General features: G+C 39.0%; 1 protein-coding gene across 1 annotated transcript; it reads left to right on the top strand.

Moving 5' to 3' along the window:
* The first annotated feature begins 398 nt into the window (after window positions 1-398).
* Window positions 399-8,166, top strand: LOC138961510 (novel acetylcholine receptor chaperone-like). The gene is made up of 4 exons (XM_070333162.1): window positions 399-534; window positions 722-857; window positions 4,826-4,977; window positions 7,770-8,166. The coding sequence occupies exons 1-4, from the start codon at window positions 424-426 to the stop codon at window positions 7,866-7,868; spliced, it is 498 nt and encodes a 165-aa protein (XP_070189263.1). The 5' UTR covers window positions 399-423; the 3' UTR covers window positions 7,869-8,166.
* Window positions 8,167-17,662: the final 9,496 nt, after the last annotated feature.

Here is a 17,662-nt window from a genome sequence, read left to right as displayed (position 1 = left end):
AGTTTAGTCTGAATCGCTCTACACACACACACAGACACACAGACACACAGACATACATACACCACGACCCTCGTCTCGATTCCCCCCTCTACGTTAAAATATTTAGTCAAAACTTGACTAAATATAAAAACACGTCCCAGTCTCAGTCACGGTCTGTCAGCCTGTGTACAGAAAACAGCTATTTCTAGTTGCTTTTTGGTGTCAGCAGTCTGGCCCAACCCCTAGGTAATGTATAACTGAGATCCATTACCTAGCAAATCAGCGTGTGTGTTTGTTTGTGTGTGTGTGTGTACTTGGGCAAATGTAATTATTCTTAAATGGTATTATCCCCAGAGTGCGCGTTTTGTGTGTCAAAGAACCGTCTTGCTTTTCTCGTTCTGGACACTCAAGGGACGTAAGCAAAACCGCAGCCCGAGCTGAACAATGGCTTCGATCGTTTTGCGAGTTTTGGCGTTAACGCTTGGCCTTTTCTTTGTATTTGTGGGCACTATAAAACTGACTCCTTCAGTCAACACAGAAATATACAAGGAAATGGTGAGTAGCAATTAAAGTGCGTGCATGCGGTTGTTCTAAACCCCGCTGTCGGCGACTACATCTAACGGTTGGTTAGCAAGAACACATTTCGATAATAAACGCCGTTATGTTATGAAGGCATTCCTTCAAATTTTCGTCACTTAAAATGTTTTATAGTGCTGACAGATGTCTTCTTTTTTTTCTCCAGAGAAAAACATTTATTAGGAAGTCGAAAGTGTTTCCTTTGGTGAAGCAGACGGGATGGAAACCAAATCCACACACTTACCGGAAAGCAGTGGGGACAGCAGAGGTTGTATGCGGTGCAGTATTGGCATTTGTGCCAGGTGAGTATTATTGTGATGATATTTCCATGCCTATTCACAAGCTAACAAGCAACGTGCTTGCAAATTAACTCGTGGAGACCGATAGGGGAAAGTCATAATAAGAGATTTCCAAAGCAGCAGTTAGATTTCCTGTTTTTGCGGCAATCCCCTTTTTATATTTAGTCAAGTTTTGACTAAATGTTTTAACATAGAGGGGGAATCGAGACGAGGGTCGTGGTGTATGTGTGTGTGTGTGTATGTCTGTCTGTGTGTGTGTGTCAGGGATGTCGTTAGACGTCGGACATCGGACATATAACGATGAAAATCCCCAAATGTCCAATTCACTTTGCCGCATGTCGGTCAGATGTCCTATCGTTTTGGCCTGAGCGTGGTCATTGTCCGATATGTACTCCATTACTTTGGACAGCGCGATATTCGTTAATTTTCATTTCAAGATACAAATCTTCTAAAAGAACGAACGCTCTCGTGTTCAGCTGACACTGAAGTTGCCAGTGCCGCGTGCGGATTTGTTCTTTTGTCGGGAATTCTCGAACCGTTTGGGTATAATCGTCTCGGTGCAGCGCACTGATCTAAAAATAGTGGATTATTTTTAGATCAGTGCATGGGCAGGGATGTAGCTCAGTCGGTAGCGCGCTCGATTTGTATCCACTTGGCCGCTCTCAGCGTGAGTTCGTCCCCACGTTCGGCGAGAGATTTATTTCTCAGTCAACTTTGTGTGCAGACTCTCCTCGGTGTCGAACACCCCCGTGTGTACACGCAAGCACAAGTGCGCACGAAAAAATCCTGTAATCCATGTCAGAGTTCGGTGGGTTATAGAAACACGAAAATACCCAGCATGCTTCCTCCGAAAACGGCGTATGGCTGCCTAAATGGCGGGGTAAGAAACGGTCATACACGTAAAATTCCACTCGTGCAAAAATCCACTCGTGCAAAAATCACGAGTTTCAGCCCACGAACGCAGAAGAAGAAGATCAGTGCATGCTACAGGAGTACGGGAGACAACTCCAACTGACTAAATTTGTCGTCTGCTTTTGTTTTCGATACGAGACGAAGCACTGAATTATGCCGCTGAAAAAAACAACTAAATCCTGCAAAAGATCAGCATTAGATCAAACAGATCATTTTGTTTTTCAACTTTTATCCAAATCATGCAGTTTGTAATCAAAGTAAGAGCTCTGAAGTTGTTCATGTTGGTTTCTTTTTTGTGGTTTCTTTGAAACTAAACAAATACAACATTATATGCACACTGTGTTGATGTATTTACTATATTATGTGTGTTGTTCTACAGCGCGCGTGCATGGGTGTGTGTGCGTGTGTGTGTGGGCGCATGACTTTGGAACAATTCCATGGAATGTGTTATAAGCTGTTTGGCGCAAAATCATAATGTCCTATTACACTTTCTGAAAGCGGTCAAATGTCCTATTGATGCTCATATCAAGAACTCAGGACATTTGTCCAAAAGGTATGAATTTGAAGCAACATCCCTGTGTGTGTAGAGCGATTCACTGCATTCAGACTAAACTACTGGACCGATCTTTATGAAATTTGACATGAGAGTTCCTGGGAATGATATCCCCGGACGTTGTTTTCATTTTGCCTATAAATACCTTTGATAACGTCATATCCGGTTTTTTGTAAAAGTTGAGGCGGCACTGTCACACCCTCATTTTTCAATCAAGTTGATTGAAATGTTGGCAAAACAATCTTCGACGAAGGCCGGACTTTGGTATTGCATTTCAGCTTGGTGGCTTAAAAACTAATGAATAAGTTTGGTCATTAACCCTTTCACTGCCAATCAAAAGTTGCGTATGTGCATTCCTGACTGCCAGGGAATATTGGAGTTCGGGGTGTAATAATTCACAAAAAATTCTAGCTCCAAACTGGCAGTAGGTAGGTAAGTAAAACATATGTTATTTTTAAAGGAAATTGAACCAAGAATCTGTTTTTAGTGTCTAATCATGGAAATAATAATTAGTTTGGCTTATAATGATGTTTAAATATGAACTTTTGAAAAATCAGTCCGGCACATCTTCAAGAAAGGATTATAATCACTGTCATCTACCTGTTTCCAACGAATCGTCCGAAAGAAGATCTCCCCCTTCCCCTGTCAGTATCCATAATCATTTGCACCGCCTGTACCGTCAGTCCGGCTTTGTTTTTTCCTACTAGGGCCCAGTCGACTGTCACCGTTAGCCATTTTGACGAGTCGAGATTTCTCTCCCCTACCCTGTCGCCAAGGCCGAAAATAGCCTTCAGACGCAAAACCGCGTCACCATTTATGTTTATTCATGAGAATTAGGTATCCTTCCAAGCCATTGGCTGCTATTTGTGTGTCAGCAGTGATGTATCATTTCTGGAAAATTCCTGAACGGAGAAGACGGGTAAACCCGTCCTAAGGCGCTGCGGCTGCACAAGCGCATGACGGGTATACCCGTCCTAAGGCAGTCAAGGGGTTAAAAATCGGAAACTTGTAATTAAAATTATTTTTTATTAAACGATCCAAAAACAATTGCATCTTATTCTTCGTCATTTTCTGATTCCAAAAACATATACATATTGCAGTGCTTCATTTTGTTTTAGAGCATGAGGGGTCAAATGACCCCTGACCACTGAAAATGAGGGGTCAATTTCATATGGCATGGGCCAACACCATCGAAAAGCAGGAAAAAAAAAATTGTGGGGGGGGGGGGGGGGGGAGTATAAGAGACTGAGAGAGTCGCTCCAAACAGCAGCAACAGTAAATTTGAATAATCTCAGAAGTCGGAGAATCTGTGTCCAAAATCGGAAGACAAACAGAAAAGATGTGATGTCAAACCCATGTGCACTGCACACCCTTACCCATTTTCCCCTTCTCCCACGGGTTCAGTAAAAACAGAAAATATTTACCTTCGTCAGACTCACTGACAGCTACAGGAAGCTTGAAAGTGAGTTTGGTCTGTACAAGTCCAGTTAGCTTTGCCTTCAGCTTCTTCACAGGAGGAGGCGGCATGGCGAAATTGTTCGTGCTCAGTTTTTGAAACACAAGCGGAAATGAAAGACGCTTTCTGATTAGTTCCTCTCTGCAAAGCCAATGAATCAAATTCACTGACACACTTGTAATTCAGTGACTCACTTGTTTAATCTCAAGTCGGCGACCTCCGATCGCTAGCGTGGAGAAATCGGCGACTTAAATGAAAAAAAAAAAAGTTTTTGAATGCGCATAGCACGGCGTCATTTTGAAAAATGACGCGTGAATGGCGCGGGCGCCCCGGCAAAATGAAGCACTGCATATGTTATATTTGGATTACAAACAAGCTCTGAAAATTAAAAATATGAAAATTATGATTAAAATTAATTTTTCGAAATCGATTTAAAAACAATTTCATCTTATTCCTTGTCGGTTCCTGATTCCAAAAACATATAGATATGATATGTTTGGATTAAAAACAAACTCAGTAAGCTAAAAAGAATAGACATACAGAAAAGCGTGTTATCCTGCTCAGTGCGACCACTACCGCACTATTCTGCATGGCTTGTCGATTTCACTGCTTTTGCCACGAGCGGTGGACTGACGAAACTATGAGTGTGTGGTCTTGGTGAAAAAAGCAGTGCGTTCAGTTTCATTCTGTGGGTTTGACAGCTTGACTAAATGTTGTTATTTCGCCTTACGCGACTTGTTAATTTTATACCAATATCATACGAGTTAGGACCTGTTGCTTTTATTTATGTGTTTACGGTTTGTGTTTTTTTTTGGGGGGGAGAGATTTAAAAAAAAAACACCACAGATTCAGCTATGAACAATGTTGCGTTCAGGGATGTACTCAGATTAGCAGTTTTCGATCCAGACTACGGCTCAGCATCTATCCCATGGCTCTCAGTCTCAATCACTTTCATCAAAATCAGATCACTTGATGACATGTCTCTTGGTGGATATTTATAATAAGGTATTTAATTGTACTGAGTGACAACATAATGTTGAATATTTGCAGGTGCACTGAAGGAGGTGGGAAATGTTGCACTGCTGGGCATTATGCTGAATGATATATACGCACACTACTCACTGGATGAAGGCTTGGAAAAGATGAGTCCTAGCATTGTGTTTGCCCTCCTGCTGTCATGTCGCATTATCATTTACCTTCAGGTGAGGCCTTTCTTCTTTTCCCAAATGCATTTCACTGATCTTACAGGTACCCTTCCTGTGTAAACCATCTTTCAGCGTTTTCATTTCATTTCTCTTGCTTTGTTATCCCATCATTGGGAAATTCAGCTCTCCCTCCCTCCTAGTGGAAGTCTTGCAGTAGCAGCAACAAGAGTCGCGCTACCCATGTGTTTACGTGTTTACTTCTGTGTAATTAGCCACCTGCACTCATGGCAGAATGACCAAGGTCTTTTTTAGTTTTACCTGCCACTGTGGTCACATGGGGGTTGGACATGGATATCGTCTCTGAGTCTACACATATAGTTGACCCATGTCTGTCCAGGTCAGATTCAAACCCGTGACTAAAGGATCACAAGTCCAAATCCAATGCTCTTCCAACTGAGCTACCTGTACCAGTGTTGTTCTGATCGAGTCTTCGGTCACTGACTCATACTTTTTTGATCTGACGCCTTGTTCTGACCCCTGGCCGGTCGACGGTCCAATAGTTTTGACATAATCTGGGAAGTTTTCTGACAGAGCAGTGATTTTTGAGTCACTTGAGAAAAAGTGACTCTATGTAATCGGTCAGTGTTAGTCTGTCCGTCCGGCCGGCCGTCCAGCCGGCCGGCCGTCCGGCCGGCCGTCCGTAGACACCACCTTAACGTTGGACTTTTCTCGGAAACTATCAAAGCGATCGGGCTCATATTTTGTTTAGTCGTGACCTCCAATGACCTCTACACTTTAACGATGGTTTCGTTGACCTTTGACCTTTTTCAAGGTCACAGGTCAGCGTCAAAGGAAAAATTAGACATTTTATATCTTTGACAAAGTTCATCGGATGTGATTGAAACTTTGTAGGATTATTCTTTACATCAAAGTATTTACATCTGTAGCCTTTTACGAACGTTATCAGAAAAACAAGGGAGATAACTAGCCTTTTCTGTTCGGCAACACACAACTTAACGTTGGGCTTTTCTCGGAAACTATAAAAGTGACCGGGCTCAAATTTTATGTGAACGTGACTCATTGTGTTGTGAATAGCAATTTCTTCCTGTCCATCTGATGCCTCATATAATATTCAGAACTGCGAAAGTGACTCGATCGAGCGTTTGCTCTTCTTGTTAGCTTTTAAATTTGGACTGATGCATATATTTCAATCGAGGTTAACACTAATTGTTTGGTAACAGCACTGCTTCTGAATATAAGCTGACACAGATCTGTTCAGGCTTTTGCATAGGGTATGAACATTCTTCACTTTAAAGGCACAGTGCAGCTCACAGCCTTCGTTTTGCGTTTTTGTTGCAGCTGAGTGCATTTACAGTTCAAAAATACTCCTATGGTAGTGAAACAAACCCAAAACTACCCAACGACGACATCTGTGAAGCTCGACAGTTTCTTGTTCACGCGAGTGCATAAATTAACCTAGTTATTACGTGGTGTTTGGTCGGAGTTCAATTCAACTGAGTGATTCCGGCCTCCATTTTGTTTTACACAAACTCATGATGACGTCTGACATAGTTTGCTAGTGACGTGTCTTTTTGTGCATGATGTGGTGATCTACCTGATCTAAATTTAGATCCAAAAATAGGCCAAGACCAGCCGGGTCCGAGTACGAAATTAATTCGTAAAAAAATCGCAGTTCTTGACTCTTTGGGTGCAAGTCAATGAAACTTGGTAGTTCTTCTAACGGATAGCTACCTGAGGTATGACTAAAAGCCCCAGGGGCTCCGTGCACCTGGATTTGACAAGTTCAGTATCTTTAAACACATGCCAAAGATCTATTGTCTGGCTAATTCCTGTGCAGAGTAGACTTTCTGTTCAAATTAATGTTGTAAATGGCACACGTGTCAATCTGCTAAATTAATTCAACTAAAAGTTCCCATTCTACACAGAAAGCAGCCAGGCTGTTGGATTTTGGTATGTGTTCAAGTGAAAGGATGCTATCGTTCCATGTAAGGCCAAAAAAAATAAATAGTCTGTTTACGGTAACCCGACCGACCCTATTTTTTTCGCGCGACCCTAGACTTTTTTTTTGCATTTGGGAAAAAAAGGAAAAAAAAATCTTTTGGTTTTTTTTGCAAAATAACGTAAAAATATGGTTTTTTTGGAGGAAAAAAAAAAGAAAAAAAATCCCGACCTACCGAACCTATTTTTTTGGCCTATGTTACCGTAAACAGACCTTTTTTTTTTTTTGGCCTAACAAGCCTGGATAGATTTGTGGCGCTAAATGATTGTGGTTGCGTATGTAGGAACTTGAGGAAGGACGCTATTCTTAAGGGTAGTAAATATTACTTCAGATCTTTAAGGTCAAAAAGAAAAATGTGTCTGTTTCCGGTAACCCGACAGACCCTATTTTTAAGCGCCGACCCAAAAGTTTTTTTTCGCTTTTCGCACACACAAAAAAAGAAGAAAAAAACGGGAGGTAATCGGTCGATGAGACTTCACAATCGAAGAGACTTACCTCCCGTTTCCGTCGTCACGCGAAAAAAACATGGCTGCCAATGACGCCGGGAATCCCTTTGAAAACGTAAGAAAAAGTTTTTAAAAAAATAAATAAATAAATAAATAAAAAAAACGACCGACCAACCCTATTTTTTTCGGCGATGTTACTGGAAACAGACATATTTTTCTATTTGGCCTAAGCATACTGACATTTTCGTAAGTACATATTTTTCAATAGCAATTTGCCTGATATGCTAACAAGTGTGCTGTTAGGTCATGACAACAGATGATAACAGTTTTACTATTTTGGATATATATATATATCTAATCTAAACATGTGACTGTGTGGGCAGGCGCTAGCAGCGGAACCCAAGTCAGTTTTTGACAAGAAGCAGCGATTGGACACGTCAGCCATGGACACCAACAAACCCGAGGAAAAGAAAGAACTGTGACCAGTCCACATACCGCTGCGAGGATTACCTCTCTTCAAAAGCACTGTTAACACCAGAAATAATGCAAACGAGACATGTAACACTATTCACACATGCTTAACAACAACATTTTGAGTCTTGCTCCTTTGGTCACATGACCATAAGATCTAGTAAAGTGTCTGCAACTCTTGACACTGTACCTAAAGGATTTTTGGTTTGAACTGTACTCCTCAAAAGCCAGAAAAACTTACTGTTAGTGCTTACTCAGTGAATATGTTTCAAATAAAAACCAGACAAATTATCAGTGATTCTTACATAGCTTCAATTCCCCTTTTAGACTGTGCCAGGAACCTGAAAGTATCAGTATAAAACTAAAAGGGCGATTGGTCTGACGTTTCTAAATTAAGTTTGTCCTTTCTTGAAAGTACTGCATACCGTAGTAGATTCAGTAATGGCTGTAGGAGGGGGATAATTCAGTAATGGCTATAGGAGGGGGGATAATTCAGTAATGGCTATAGGAGGGGGATAATTCTGATCCCAGACTAGTCATGACAAATGAGAACTCTATATTTTTCATTTTCAACTTCAGTATTATGGACAGTGCTATAGTATTTGTTTCAGTTCCCAGAAATGTTCATCGCTTGTATAATATTTTATTACCAATTCAGTGCCCCATATGGCTTTTTGACCAATCAGGACGGATTCTAGGTGACCCTCTAAATGTTATAACGTTCAGGCAGGGACCCTTTTTGTTTATCACGCTAAAAATTAATAAGACAAAGTAAAAATGTAATTCAACAATATCAGCGTGATTTATTCTAAAGAATGACACTTCAAATGCTGTCAGGTAATACTCTCTTTATCTAAAAAATACTGAAAAGCGAGTTTTGTCGGTGGGTGCGTAACGGAACAGCAAGGCACCGCCCATCGTCTGAGTGTGCAATGCCGACCGCTCACTTGAAATCTAAATGATCAAAGTTCGAGAAAATCAAGTGAAATTGCGCCACTCGCTTTACATCAAATGTATCTTTACGTCATTTCCCATCCGTCTGGAGTCGGTTCTAAATCTGTCGCTCTCTGTTCAACGAGAAAAAGCGAAGCAACCGAAACGCATGTTCAACATGGTTTCTTGTGAGATTGTTGTGTGTCAAAGGCATTTGACCTGTGAATATTCATCACGTCAGGTGTGTTACTCTGATTGGCTGACTCAGGTCACGAGAATTCTTTGACTGACAGGCATAATCAGGTAGAAGCGCTCAAGTTCCCATTGCGGCTGTTCTGTCTAATTCGCGGGGTTGCTTCGAAATTTCTTTTGGTCGAATTAAACGGTAATAAAACCGTTATTTCTAATATGCTGACTGTTAGCAAATGATAACAGACATGTCTCACAAACGATATCAGCATTCGCCTAAAAGGCTCATGCTTGATATCTTTTTTCTCGACATGTCTTGTTATCATTTGCTAACAGTCAGCATATTAGAAATAACTCATAATAACCTGTCATGCTACATGATATTTTCATTGTACAGATACACAGAACAAATTCCATTCATTACATTTTTATTGTTACACCCTAGACCTTTCTGGTAAGGTCATAGAAAGGAAGTGTTCTCGCCCCCGCGGGTTAGGGGGAAGAATGTACCCGATACCCCCCGCGGGTTAGGGCGAAGAATTTACCCGATGCTCCCCAGCATGTCGTAAGAGGCGATTAACGAATTCTGTTTCTCCTTTTACCCTTGTTAAGTGTTTCTTGTATAGAATATAGTCAATGTTTGTAAAGATTTTAGTCAAGCAGTATGTAAGAAATGTTAAGTCCTTTGTACTGGGAACTTGCATTCTCCCAGTAAGGTCATATATTGTACTACGTTGCAAGCCCCTGGAGCAATTTTTTGATTAGTGCTTTTGTGAACAAGAAACAATTAACAAGTGGCTCTATCCTTCCCCCCCCCCTCCCCCCCCCCCTTCCCCCCTCCCCCCTCCCCCCTCTTTAAGTTATGTAATGAGATTGAAAAAAAGGACCATACAGTGTGATATACTTTCAGTCTTTTTTAATTCACAAATCTGTATGCTGCTGAAAAATGAGGTGCCCAGTTTTATATTTTCTGTAGTTCAGTAGCCTATGCCCACACATTTTAAATTGTGTGTGCAAAATAGTTATCTAGTATGATAGCAAACTTGAGCCTGATAGACCATATTATCAAAAACTTCAACTGGTGTAATCTACCAAATTGTCTGTTTTTCAACCAGCTTATATTTTATTTTACCCAGGTTTTTCTCTTCTTTTTTAATTAGTGCATATAATGAGATACGCATTCGTGCTGTACATAATGCTTGAAAGGTACATGTTCTTCTCTTTCAACTTGTTCTGCAGTTTTTGTTTCTTTGGTTTCTACATTTTTCTTTTGTCTCATAAGATGAAATTGACCTATTTCTGCCAAAATATGGAATGCTCATGTCAATTTTGGTTTGTTTGTTTTTTGGCAGGGGAGGGTTATTTTAATTTAAAAAAAAAATTCTTTCAGTGAATAGATAGCTGGCTTTTGCCCCAACCTGCCACACTGAAAATGTAATGTGTGTGTTTGTTATCTTTGCTTACTGACAAGATTACACAGTAACAAAAAAAGCAGTTTTGTATGTATCGCATGGATACTCATGTGTTAAAGACTCTTATTCACTTATTTTACAATAGTTTCTTAATTTGTTCTTTTGTAGTTTCTCATTCTAGTGCAATGGAAATATGTGTTTGATCTTGTGAATCATTTAAACCGATCTCACAAAAATATTTCATTTAATAATAATAATAATAATAATAAATGAGCATTTATATAGCGCAACATCATAACTTTACAATTATGCTCTTTGCGCTTGACACATTTAAAATTAAAACACAGTTATACAAGCATTTACATCTACATTCATAGTCAGCAACGCTTAATTAAAAGCATACACCATCAAACATACATACTAAAGATTCTTCCACTAATTAAGTAATAAAAACATGAATAAAATAGGTAGTGAAAACAAGGAAATACCAGCTGAATACCCTTAATCAAACAGAACATGTTATCAACCATACTGAAAACAGCCCTAGATGTTTATATACATTATCAAATTATCACTAAAACAACAAATACACTACTTGTAGCCTACTGATGGACTGAGAAAACAAAATCAGGGGTTGTATTTCTTGAAGAGGTGCGTTTTAAGTGCTCGTTAGTAAAACCAAGGAAATACCAGCTGAATACCCTTAATCAAACAGAACATGTTATTAATACTGAAAAACAGCCCTAAATGTGTATACACATTATCACATTATTACTAAAACAACAAATACACTACATGTAGCCTACTGATGGACTGAGAAAACAAAATCAGGGGTTGCTCGTTTGAATGCTTGGGGTGACTGAGAGTGGCGGATGTGAAAGGGGAGATAATTCCATTGTGTGGGCGCGCAGAAAGTAAAAGTGCGTTGTCCGTATGTTTTGGTTTTGGTGTGTGGAATGGTGAGGATGCGACAGTCAGAAGAGGCACGGAGTTGTCTTGCTGGAGAATAGACGGTGAGGAGTTCAGAGAAGTAAGCAGGAGACGAGCCAAAAAAGAAGTTAAAGCAGAGGGTGGACAGTTTGTAGTCAATGCGGGCTTGAATAGGTAACCAGTGCAGTGTGTGAAGAAGTGGTGTTGCGTGATCTCGTTTTCGTGCTTTCAGAATGAGGCGTGCTGCCGAGTTTTGGACTTTTTGTAGTTTATGCAGGAGGTACAGAGGACAGCCAGAGAGAAGAGAGTTGCAGTAGTCAAGTTTAGAAAGAACAAAGGCACAGACAAGAGCGTTAGTTGTTTGAGAGGAGAGTGTGTGGCGAATGGTGCTGATCTTACGAAGCTCAAAATAAGCTGCTCTATATATGTTTGTTAAGGGTCATGTCAGATGAAATAATAAAATGATGAGTATGGATTAAGGTATTCTGTCAGTGTCATGCTAAATTACATGTATAAATGTATAAACAGAAGCTTACTATAAAGTAGCAATTCCTCCAGTGTTAAAAACTAGCAGGGACTTAGTTGAAATGCTAATACTATTAATGCTGTAAGTGCAACACCACTTTCTCTTTCACTTTTTTTTCTCACTTCTGCCTTTATGACTCACCCAAGTAATCAGGAGAGTCGTAGTAATGAGGAGTTTTAATTAAGTCGTCTGGCTGGCTGGCCGTGAACAAAAAAACTGAACGTTTTGTTTTTCTCAGATGTTTTTCATGTTAGACTTAGAGCCTCTGATTTTCACACATTGGTAGGTTTTAAAAGTCTTCAAAGAGGACAAAAGTTGGGTGTACCCGAGTTTATATTTCAAGGTCACAGTGGGGTTAAGTTTAAAAAAAAAATTTATGTTCAATAATATTCACCAGGAAATTGATACATGTAGTGCGGTTGCAAGCTTAGCATTTATTTTGTATGCATGCTGAAGCATACTCTTTCTGCTGAGTGTCAAATGTCCTGAATATTTCCCAGTTTTCCTTTTTATATTTAGTCAAGTTTTGACTAAATATTTTAACATCGAGGGGGAATCGAAACGAGGGTCGTGGTGTATGTGCGTGCGTGTGTGTGTGTGCGTGTGTGTGTGTGTGTGTGTGTAGAGCGATTCAGACTAAACTACTGGACCGATCTTTATGAAATTTGACATGAGAGTTCCTGGGTATGAAATCCCCGAACGTTTTTTTCATTTTTTTGATAAATGTCTTTGATGACGTCATATCCGGCTTTTCGTGAAAGTTGAGGCGGCACTGTCACGCCCTCATTTTTCAACCAAATTGGTTGAAATTTTGGTCAAGTAATCTTCGACGAAGCCCGGGGTTCGGTATTGCATTTCAGCTTGGTGGCTTAAAAATTAATTAATGACTTTGGTCATTAAAAATCGGAAAATTGTAAAAAAAAATAAAAATTTATAAAACGATCCCAATTTACGTTTATCTTATTCTCCATCATTTGCTGATTCCAAAAACATATAAATATGTTATATTCGGATTAAAAACAAGCTCTGAAAATTAAATATATAAAAATTATTATCAAAATTAAATTGTCCAAATCAATTTAAAAACACTTTCATCTTATTCCTTGTCGGTTCCTGATTCCAAAAACATATAGATATGATATGTTTGGATTAAAAACACGCTCAGAAAGTTAAAACAAAGAGAGGTACAGAAAAGCGTGCTATCCTTCTTAGCGCAACTACTACCCCGCTCTTCTTGTCAATTTCACTGCCTTTGCCATGAGCGGTGGCCTGACGATGCTACGAGTAAAATGGCATTGCGTTCAGTTTCATTCTGTGAGTTCGACAGCTACTTGACTAAATATTGTATTTTCGCCTTACGCGACTTGTTATATTTAGTCAAGTTTTGACTAAATATTTTAACATCGAGGGGGAATCGAGACGAGGGTCGTGGTGTATGTGCGTGTGTGTGTCTGTGTCTGTGTGTGTGTGTGTGTGTGTAGAGCGATTCAGACTAAACTACTGGACCGATCTTTATAAAATTTGACATGAGAGTTCCTGGGTATGAAATCCCCGAACGTTTTTTTCATTTTTTTGATAAATGTCTTTGATGACGTCATATCCGGCTTTTCGTGAAAGTTGAGGCGGCACTGTCACGCCCTCATTTTTCAACCAAATTGGTTGAAATTTTGGTCAAGTAATCTTCGACGAAGCCCGGACTTCGGTATTGCATTTCAGCGTGGTGGCTTAAAAATTAATTAATGACTTTGGTCATTAAAAATCTGAAAATTGTAAAAAAAAATAAAAATTTATAAAACGATCCAAATTTACATTCATCTTATTCTCCATCATTTGCTGATTCCAAAAACATATAAATATGTTATATTCGGATTAAAAACAAGCTCTGAAAATTAAATATATAAAAATTATTATCAAAATTAAATTGTCGAAATCAATTTCAAAACACTTTCATCTTATTCCTTGTTGGTTCCTGATTCCAAAAACATATAGATATGATATGTTTGGATTAAAAACACGCTCAGAAAGTTAAAACAAAGAGAGGTACAGAAAAGCGTGCTATCCTTCTTAGCGCAACTACTACCCCGCTCTTCTTGTCAATTTCACTGCCTTTGCCATGAGCGGTGGACTGACGATGCTACGAGTATACGGTCTTGCTGAAAAATGGCATTGCGTTCAGTTTCATTCTGTGAGTTCGACAGCTACTTGACTAAATATTGTATTTTCGCCTTACGCGACTTGTTTTTTCTTATGTGAGTAGCATTGATTATTGTTTGTTACATGGAAGTTATTAGCTTCTGTTTGAGAGAAATGATTGTTTTGGGGTTTTTCTTTGGTTGTTTGACTTTCACGTTGCAGCACTAAAATGGCTGAGTGTACATGGAGAGTATGAAAGGGGATGGGAAGTTCTTGTCTCTTCCCTGAGTTTTTGTATTTAAATTAATGTATGTGTTGACTTACGGTTCTGTATTTACTTAATTTGTTGTTGTTTTTGTTTTCCTGTTTTTTTCCCACGAAGATGAATTTGTGTGATGTTTAAAGAATACTCATGTGCTTAGTGTTTGTGACACCATTCAGTGTTCAGTGAATGAAATGGGAATAGATGTTTTATTTGCATACAGGTGACTGGTATGAGCATAATATGTTTTTTTGCTAAAATGTAATGGGACTTCTGTGAGTGTGAATATTTATGACACAATGCATGCTTTTTTCAATCTGTAAATACCTTTAGAACTTTGCATAATATGGACTAAGAAATGCAACATCAATAATTCGAATTAGGGAGGAGGAAGAGGGGGGGGGGGGGGGGCGGGGGGGTTCAATGGGTTCAGCAATCTTCAAGACTGAGACGATTTAATGCTCTTACATACATGCTCACAATGAAAATTAACATATGATGCTCATACAGCTAAAGTTGCTTGTGGCTAATTTTGTTTAAGGTAAAAGGTTTCTCACATTTAAATCCAAGAGCATTTAGAAGTTAATTGGACACACTTTTGCTTTTATTTGGTGTGAAAAATGGTCTTCTTAAACTATGTCATATATGATATAGAAGTGATTTCTAAGATTCCAAGGCTCAAATTAGCATACGAAGCTGTTTCTTCAAAATTTGTTTAAAAAAGAATCATAGAAGAATGGTAAGGTGTATTTGTTATTGTTCCTTTTTCTTTTACTTTTAGTTCAGCAAACACTAGGAGAGTGGAAAAAAATCATCTCATTTCTGTTTGAGAATACAACAGGTTTACTTGTCTTGGATAAATCATTGGTGTGGTTGTGTTTATATCCTTGGAAGGTACTGCTTGCAAAGTTTGTGTCCAAAGATGGCTTCATATCTCTCACAATTGCTGTTCATTGTTTTGTTTACATTTTTACCCAATTTTCACCCAGTTCTCGTTTTACCTTGTGGATCTGCTGTTGCTTTGTGATTCATCTCTTGCTGAATTTGTCTGTAAGTGTAACTTTGTGCATTGTACAGATTGTCTACAATGTTTCAGAATTGTTCCTCAACTTTTTAAAAACATTTTTAGGGTTGTCAACCTGAATTTGTGTTGATTGCTTGACTGTGTAACTGGAGGATTTTTATCTGCGTTGTCCTAGATCTGTTTTTCTTGCTTATTTGTGCACATTTGTTTCCTATTTTCCAGAACCTTTTTCACATTTATGTGTGTTTGTTCCTATAGGTTTGTTCTTCTTTCCTTGATGAAACTGAAATGAGTGTCTATTTCATTGAGAAAAACAATTATTTCTACTCTTTTGAAATTGTAGGTTAACTGGGGTCTGCACAAAGCTATAACTTGTATATGTAAATATGTGTTTGCACATGTTGAATTTCAGCCTGTTTTCTCATAGAGGCAAATTTACAGTGAGTGTTTAAGCCAAAATGCTTTAATTTGAGTACTATACATTGTATTTCAAGACATATGTACAAAGCTGTCATCAGAACCTGTACTGAACTGTAGTAGAATGTGTGTGTGTGTGAACTTCTGAAAGTTTATTTTGCTTTCCATATTCTTTTAGGTGTACAGGTAATACAGACAACTTATGTTGTTTACTCACATTGATTGTAATGTTCTGAGTACTGTATTAGTTTCATCAAAACATGACTCTCACCCTTACTCAGATGAGAAATAATCACCCCAAAAGTCTGAGCACAAATTAGTATGAACCAAAGAAAATGAATAAGTTACTTGGAGCGGTAGTACGAATGTTGTTTAAGGCTGTCCTTGATTGAGCCCGAAGTTGACTATGTGAAGACTTCGCCAAGTCTTTTTACCGAAAACTCAGTGCTGAAGGTCCGTGCGGCCAGCTTCGCAAAGTATTATTCGCGTAGTCGACTTGGCCCAATTAAGAACAGGCTTTAGCATTGGCAGGCGGCAAAGCATTTGAACCTATTTTATTGCCCAAAACATTGGCGTCATTTTAGCAGAGCTCCCAAGCTTTCTTAGAGGGGAAGGTGGGGCAGGAAAAGTGATGCCTGGGACTACATTTGTAACTTAAACTTCCAAAAATTGCCGAAACTTTCATTGCCACTTTAAACACATTTGCCTAAGAAAATAAATCCTAGCAACTTTCCAGGCATTAGTGATGCCTGGTAAAAAATGATATTAATGAGATTGTATTTATGAGCTGAAACTAAGATCAAAGAGCAAATCCAAAAACAAAGAGACTGCCGTGCCAACGTTCCAAAATTCAGAATCAAAAAACAAAGATCAAAGAGTGTGAAAGAAAAAACTTACATGTAAGCTGTTTTTTTTAAGAAGTCCTGCGTAAGGTTGTGTCTGAAGCGGTTTTCTCACCGTCAGGTGAATTATTCGGATTTTGCTACAGTTGGAGAATGAAATGAAATGACCCAGACCCATTTCATGTTATTTTGTGGTTATAGTGCAATACAAAGCTACCACATTTATTAGCACTGGTGTGAAAGTTGTAAATGAGACGCAAAGTGAAAACTGTGCTACATGTATTCGTAACCAATCTTACTTTCTGAACACACACTGCTAGTAACCTGATCAAAGTGGTGCTAGATAGAAATATAGCATGAAAGAGAGAGAAACATAGTGAGAAAAGAGATGGAGAGTGTCAACCTTTGAGAATGACAAAGCTACAGTCCAAAGTATAGCTACAGTGTTAGTTTTCTGTCTCCTTTCTTCTTTTTTTCTCAGTTTTGTTTTGTTTAGATTTGTGCGTTTGTCCATGTGTTTTTAAATTATTTTTCATCAAGAGAAAAATTATGCGCATATGCCAACAAAATGTATACAACATTTTACTCCAACATTGTCATTCTGGTGGAACTGTCTAGGTTTAATCTGCCAGACAGATCAAACCTTCTGTTTTAATAAGCTGCTTTTCAACACTAAATATTCAAAGTTTTAAGATGCGGTCATGTCAGGGCACTCACAGCAAGTACAGATGGATCGCGATTTCTGTACTTTGTAATAGGCCTGGGTTTGCTCAGTTATTAAAAAAAAATCAAAGTCCCTACCTCTGATAGAGGACTTACTCCTTAGTAATGCTCTTGCGCAATAGTCAGATGATTTTTAAGTTTTCCATTTCTTAAAATGTCCACCTCAAGTTGTATGCTTATGATGGCAACATGAACTGCTATTCTAGGATAAATTTAGAAGGCCGCAAACTCCCCAGCATTTCTCATCCCAACCCAGTGGTCAGGCTGTCTGTTGTAGACTCATATTACACAGTACTGGGTGGCCGAGTGGTAACGCACTTGCGCTCGGAAGCGAGAGGTTGCGTGTTCAGGCCTGGGTCAGGCCGCAATTTTCTCCCCCCTTTCCTAACCTAGGTGGTGGGTTCAAGTGCTAGT

This window comes from Littorina saxatilis, linkage group LG3 (genome assembly GCF_037325665.1).
Source record: "Littorina saxatilis isolate snail1 linkage group LG3, US_GU_Lsax_2.0, whole genome shotgun sequence".
Lineage (NCBI taxonomy): Eukaryota > Metazoa > Mollusca > Gastropoda > Littorinimorpha > Littorinidae > Littorina > Littorina saxatilis.
Note: the sequence above shows the minus strand (reverse complement) of the source record. Positions and strands in the feature narration are given on the sequence as shown.

Excerpts from the sequence above, each read along its gene's own strand:
- LOC138961510 (XM_070333162.1), top strand. The coding sequence starts at position 424 with ATGGCTTCGATCGTTTTGCGAGTTTTGGCGTTAACGCTTGGCCTTTTC. Across the intron at positions 535-721 it reads CAGAAATATACAAGGAAATG|AGAAAAACATTTATTAGGAA; the intron begins GTGAGTAGCAAT and ends TTTTTTCTCCAG. Across the intron at positions 858-4,825 it reads AGTATTGGCATTTGTGCCAG|GTGCACTGAAGGAGGTGGGA; the intron begins GTGAGTATTATT and ends GAATATTTGCAG.